Below are 7,036 nucleotides of genomic sequence, written 5' to 3' on the forward strand. Positions count from 1 at the left end.
ACAAAAGTGAAAAAGGTCATGGATTCAGTCAGGAAAAGCGAGGTTTCAGCCAACACTCACAAACAATCACTGTGGAAGTTCCAGTCTACCTGCTATAGCAGTAATGGGGATTTTAGGAAACACTCCAGGACATACTAACTGCCTAACTATATCCTCCGTTAGATGCACCTGGGTTCCTGAGTTCAGCCAACAGTAAGAAAATTGTGAGTGATTACTATCCAGCAGCAGCTCAGAGTCCATAGCCCCATCCCTATAGAGATACAGTGACTCCAAGAGGATGTCTATCATTATTTTACACACCCAATCTCTTCACCTGACACTGAGGTTAGTTAAGGTATGAAAAAACATTTCATAAACGTTATTCAAAAAACAAACCTCCAAACCATAACAGCGCTGAGAAAATTAAAAAAACAAACAAGAAAAAACAAATTTACAAAACCTGTAACTTTCCATTTTGTACAGTCTTATGTCTGAAAAAACAGAGCTGCCTTTTAGACATGATTCCTCTAGTTCTCCGCTTTAGGCCTAAATCATAATTAGAGAACAATGTTGGTAACTTGCAGCCAACCTTAGCTAGGGAATTAGAGAAAAACATAGAATTCTAAAATAGTATTCTTAAGTAATATCATAACACCTGTCTCTAGCATTAGCACCTTTCCTCCTATATCAATACCATATTTCCTCATACACAATATGCCCTGGAATAAGATACACACCTTATTTAGGAAAAGCAGAATGAAGAGGGAAGGGAGCTGGGGTGGGGGCAGGAATCTTTCCTTGTGGTAAATAATTGGGTAGCAGTAGTTAAGTAGCAGCACCCGCTCACCACTCTGTTCTCTGTGGATCATGGGCAGACTTTACTTTCAGTTTCCCCTGATAAGTAGGAGAAACTGCTCTTGCCATATTCTTCACATATAATGCACACACTAATTTCCAGCAGCTGGATTTTGGAAAGAAGGTACATGCTGTAAAAATGCAGTATCCACCCCCACCCCCGCTTTTTTTTTTTTTTTTTTTTAAGTAAGACTGTATTCTTTAACTTTGTGACCTACTTTGGGATACTATTTTTATGGAAGACAAACCAAATAAGGCCCCAGCCCCACAACAGTCTCCATTTCAGTGGATCCCCCTAACATAATCATTTGGGGCATTGACAGGCATAGGAAAAAAATAAAATAACACACTTTACTGGAAGCAGCAGCGCATTACTTCTACCCGGCTCTGCAGCATCTGTATAGATCGGGCGCTTCAGCATGGCTTTTTGGCGCTTTTAGTTAAAGTTGATTTAATCAGCTATTAGACAAAAGCACAAAAAAAGCCCCACTAAAGCACCCGATCCATACAGACATTGGAAAAGACAGGTGCAAGTAGCACCCTGCCACTTCTGGGCATGAGCTGGGCTTGGCACAGGAGTGCGCTGAGTTTAAAATAAAGTGCTATTGGGGGGGAGAAAGGGAGAGGGATTCCACATCTGCAAGCAGCTTTAGGTTATAAAGCTATATCGTAGTTTCATCGCTAAATGTAAACTACCTGGTAAAATCACAGAAGGTGTTAGGGACAAAAGTTTGATATAAGCAGAGCCAGGAACAGAAAGGTCCATCCCCTTCTCTTCTTCCTCTTCAGTGACATCCATCTCTTCTGGCTGATCAACTTCTGGTCTTGCCTAAGTGATGTCAAACACATTGAATAGTAAAAAACATAAATAAAATACTAGGAGAAATAAATATCTCACTTGAAATCCATATATAACTTCATGGTCCAGAATAATGAAGATAACGATCACCTTTTAGTTCAAACAACTAGTCTTTAAGCTGAGAAGGTAAACAGCTGTCTTCTACCAGACCGAAGGTGCAGAACAGATTTACAAAAGTAGTGAGACTCATGGATCTGAACTACCATTTGTGGTAAAACTTAATCAATAAATTTAGGAACAGAATGGTAATACTCTTCATTCTAGTGAGTCTTGGATTTGATTCTTAGTCTGATTTCTTTGTAACAACTCAGGAAAAGGATCTATTTTACATTAGAATTCAACCTGTAAAGCACCTTCTGAAAGAAGAAGGCTCACAGGAATGTCTTTTTTTCGGCATTAAAGACTGCAGTAGTTTTTAGTGGATCATACTTTTAAATAAACAAATGGATTCTCTTTCTGATGTAAAGGGAACAGTACACAGAGTTTAGTTATCACTATATGCCAGCACACAATTATTTATTATTGTATCAGTGGTTAGAGGTTTACCCTTAATCAGTCTCTTCGCTTTTCAGATAAAAAATAAACTTTGTTTATACCTGAGTTTCCACCAGACACTGCTTTATAAGTTTCCGTAAAGTATGGATTTTAATTTTAAAGTTATTTATGATATTTAAAAATCTTTTCATAATACACAGTTGTAGCACCCATATGGAGGCAATTTTGCAATACTGCAGGAAATCAAAACATACAGAAGTATTTAGCATAGCCATGAAGTAGCAGTGATTACCCATTATTGTCCACTCGGTTTCTCACAAGGTTATTTAAAAAAATAACTCAGAGAGATTACCTGACATGTGGCAGTCTATATTCTTCCATTCCATAAGGGTACAGATTTACATTTTTGAGGAAGAAATTTAAGAGGAAACAGTTCTCTATATATGCATCAAACAACTAACATCACTTTCTTTTTACCTTGCCTCCTTTTTGGGGAAGGCTAAGTACCATATATCTTGAAATTTAGGAACACAGAAGCACACAAGATAGCACCTGTATTCAAAACAAGCATAAAGTATCTAAGAAGCAAGTTAGTTTCCCAACAGAAACTTTAAGCATGAGTTCAGTGGGCCATTCTCTGAGAGACAGCCCTCCAGAGCTGATGTCCACAACTACTCCCAGACAAATCAAAACCCACTCCCAAACACTTTCAGAAGCTATAAATCAATGACCCATGCTCACCAAAACAGGCCATCAATTCATTTATAACTCTCTTAGGAGCCAATGTGGCTCATTTTTCCTCAGGCGGATCCTATCTACCTAGCAAGTATTTCCCACCTTGTGCGTGGTCTTGCCCTTTCCTTTTCTGTTTCATTTCTGAGAAGGTAGCACCTGTTCTTGCTCTGAAGTATTTATTGTATTTACTAGAATCCAAGATGAGGGCTTTTCCCCCCATTCAACATCAGGAAAAAAAGCCTCAACTTGAACATTAGTACCAGCCCAGGGCAGCCAGCTCCTGCAGCTCTGGCCCTGGCCCTGGCCTCAACCCAGGCCCAGGACAGGAGCCATTACTGCTGCCTGGGGTGAGCAGCCATGAAGACAGCAGCATCTGCCCATACTCCTATCTTCCTCCTGTACTGCTTTCCCTTTATGTGAAACTGATTGCCTCTCAAGCCATCCCCACCCCCCTCCATTTTCCCAATTATGGCCTTACAGGCATTAACTGTGGCCTTCAGCCTCCCCATAGCCACCACCATGCCTCACAGGTTTTACTCGGTTTCCTTTCCTTGAATCACTTCACTCAAGCCAGCCCTGCTGTCCAGGCTTCAGGTCTTCCCAGCCTTGGCCCTCTTCTTCTGGTTGTAGCCTTCAGACTTTGCCCACTAACTGGGTCTCAGCTCCTCAGCCACAGCCCTCCTCGCATCCCTGCCCCTTGCCAGGGCTCCAGCTGCAGAGTGCCGAAGCATCCTACTGTGTGGCCTCCAAACACCCTTCTCAACCACTTCCAAACCACTGGTCAAACTCAGTACATTCCTAGCAAAAGCTCTAACTCAAAACACACTAGGCTGAGTGAACAAAAATAACTTTCAACAAAATTTTAACCATCTAGGCACACTCCCCCACTGCAGGAGGGTGACTTCTCTGCCCTCTGATAGTGTCCCTTCCGTTTCTCTTCTGGGCCAGAGCTTACTCACTCAGCCATAGAGCTCCTTCCTCCCTGCCACTCCAGGTCAGCATGCCCCTGCTTTCCTGGCCCAGCTTGTATAGTGGTCCAGTCCCACCCTCACCAATCATCTGGGCCCTGATAGGCAGCTCTGACAAAGGGTTTTTTTATTATCCCTTTAACATCTTTGCCTCTGGCCATCTCTGCCAAAGGTAGGCCTGGACCATTTGCAGCTCCTGCATCAGTTAGCAGTCTGGAAGTCAGTTTTAGCCCAGAGCTCAACTTCAGTGCAGCATCTGATGAAGCAGTTTGTTGGAGTACATCTGCCATGGTTTCCTTCTTCCCCTGATCAGGGTTCTTTTCTCTATAGGGTCCAGGGCTAAGGCCTCTTACTGTGCTCTTTCACAGCACTTCCCCTGTTCAAGTCCTTACCCCTCTGGGCCACAAAAGTTCTGCTCTTAAAAAGGTGCCATGTCATTTTCTCCTGCCCATCAGCCTTTTCTCCATAACAGGGCTTTGGTCCCCTGTTACATACCTGTTCAGGAAGATGAAGGATGGTGTGTTCCTCAGAACCAAATTCAGACAGAGATTTGTACGCTGAAATTGCTACAACAGGATCCTAGGAGACAATAATATCACAAGCAAAGCAAACATTAGCTGCAAAATGGGACAGAAACCCTCTGGCTATCCATTAATGCCAAATGAGTTTATGCACTAGCAGCTGAGTGTCAAATTCTTCTGTGACTTTCTTTTTTAATGTGTAATGAAGTCTCCCAGGAAGCATAGCCCTAATTATTTCCTTTAGATAGTAACGTACACCTGGGGAAGATCAAAACTAATATCCATATAGGCATCCTCAACTGCAAAGGGTAAAATTAATGAAAACTGACCCATCCTCTCACTGTACAGAGTGCCAAGGAAATTGTGATAATTAACACTGCCACCACCAAATTTCCAGATCTGTGGCAAGCCTTGTGGGCCAGGTGATGTGGCCCCATGGACAGAATCCAGCCTGCAGGCCATTTCTTGGTCTACACTGAAGATACTTTTGTCACCTTGAGCTGTACTTGCCTGCACTATATTCTTGTGCTGATGAGGAGCAGAAAAGATATGTAAGGCTCTAAATCTCACATCCCTGACAGGCACCAAGCTCAGTCAGTGGAGGGGTGAGGGGGAAACAGTCAGTAGGACGGACAGGAAAGAAAATATATCAGAAAATAGGTACCTGACACTGACAGTAATATTTTCAGAGGGAGGGGAAAGTATCTTTAACATATAAAACTGAACGTTTTAACATTTTCTGATCCTTCATTTACCTTGTTCTGAGTATGACTCCAAAGGAAGCTGACAACTTGAACTTTAAATTTCTATAAAATTAACAAAAAACAACAACAAAAAAACAACTTTAATTTCAAGTAACAGACAAACTTAAAGCATGCAAAGGATCAGGGACATTACATATTTTTCAGAGTAACATGTGGATACTAGGGTTGTGCAAAATTTCAACGGACATTCAATTTCGAAGGTGTTTTGATGCGTTTCAAGCTTGAAACACCAAAACTGAATCAAAACGCAAAGCTTTGAAACAGCTTTGAAGTGAAATGAGGGCACTTGAAATGTTTTGAAAATTTTGAACAGTTTCGAGTTTCGAAGCTGGGTTTGCAGGGAAATACAAACTAAGGAGAGGAGGAGGGAAGGATTGCTCTGATATTGACGTGTTGCTGGACACTGACTGTGATCCTTCCCTGAGGTCCCTTTCAATACCAGTGCTCTGGGGGAGGGATGGAGAAGGAGCATAAAAGTATTGTTTGAAATGAGCTTTGTCAGCTTACTGAGTGTGTCCTCCAGCACCATCAAGAGCATCAGGAAGGCTCTCACTTCCTACTTGCTAGTCTGTTCCTAGCAAGTGGTATCCAATCCTTTCCAAAATACCCCAATACCCTTTCCTAATCTGTTCCTTTCAATTTATTCCTCCCCCTTAAATCATCTTTTTGTTTTTGTTATTCTCTGTAATTCTTTCTCCACATAAAATAAATCTATGTTTTCCCTGCCAGTCTGCATTGACTGTTCAGGAAAGCACAACATATATTACAGAATATATATGTTACATAAATATATACATTGCATTACAGAAACACAGATTTTCCAGCACATCAAACATGAAGTGTGCTGAAAAGGCAGGTGGCCACTCTTCTGGCTGGGGTGAAAGAGGGGGCAGAGGGAGAGCTCTAAGTGCCTTCCTGCCCCAGAACTTAAATGCAGCCTCTTTCCAACAACTAGCAGCCATCCCACTTCTGCTGCTAGCAGCACCAAGGAGATGGGAGCAGTGTCTGCATCCCCTCCAATAACACCTGCCATAATAACAACAACCCTGAGCACCACCACCATTACAACAACAAGCAGCACCAGCACCCCAATCTCCTCCACCCCAATTTCAATTCCCGAGCTGATCCTTCCAGTGCCAGAGGAAGAACTGGAGCTGGATCTGGATCTGAGTGCCACAGCAAGGGAAATTCTGAGGAAGGAGGGGGAATCATCTGAGTTTAATCTGAGTTTGTGCTCCACACACCTCAAGTTTCCCCTACAGCCAGGTCTCCTTCCCCAGAAGGCACTTCAGAGGAAGCTGAGGTACAGGTTGTGGAGGCAAGTGGCTCAGCTGAGTTCGCTCCTCCTGTTGCTGCGCCTCTGCCTGCTAAGGAGGGGGCAAAGGCAAAATCCGCACACGCACCCACACCCTAAAAGTGAGCAGGTAGCATGGTCTGGGATCAATTTTGAGCTCGCAGATAACTTCACATATGCTACCTGCCTGCACTGCTGAGCCAAAACCAACTGGGGCAAGGGAGCGAAAAGCATAAGCATCATGAGCATCTCCGCAGACACCACGCCCTTGCCCTTCCTCAGCCTGACACCAGTGGGAGTGTGCTCAAAAAGAATTCCCCCTCTCCCTCCAAAGCCCAAGAAGGGGGAATCATCCCCCCAAAGCCGAGGCAAGCCACCCTGGAACAGTGGGGGAAAAGTGGGCACATGGGGGGGGTTTGGGGGGGGAGTGTTCCCGAGGTGAGCAACGTCATCCAAAGCATTGGGGAGGTGCTTGCTGTCAATGGCCAGCCCTTCTCCTTAGTTGAGCAGCTAGGGTTCAGGTGGCTCATGGCACTTGTGGCCCCACCATACAAAATGCACATATG

The 7,036-nt window shown here is 43.5% G+C and overlaps 1 protein-coding gene across 5 annotated transcripts in view; it reads right to left on the bottom strand.

Moving 5' to 3' along the window:
* Positions 1-7,036, bottom strand: part of FOCAD (focadhesin) — a 293,131-nt gene that overhangs the window by 79,115 nt on the left and 206,980 nt on the right. For all 5 annotated transcript variants that reach the window (XM_025216584.1, XM_006034585.3, XM_025216583.1 and 2 more), the window contains 3 exons: positions 5,168-5,218; positions 4,387-4,470; positions 1,531-1,663 (listed from right to left, as the gene is read on the bottom strand). In XM_025216584.1, the coding sequence (XP_025072369.1) occupies positions 1,531-1,663; positions 4,387-4,470; positions 5,168-5,218 (268 nt within the window). The remainder of the gene's footprint in view (positions 1-1,530; positions 1,664-4,386; positions 4,471-5,167; positions 5,219-7,036) is intronic.

The sequence above is a fragment of the Alligator sinensis genome, unplaced genomic scaffold, assembly GCF_000455745.1.
Source record: "Alligator sinensis unplaced genomic scaffold, ASM45574v1 scaffold120_1, whole genome shotgun sequence".
Lineage (NCBI taxonomy): Eukaryota > Metazoa > Chordata > Crocodylia > Alligatoridae > Alligator > Alligator sinensis.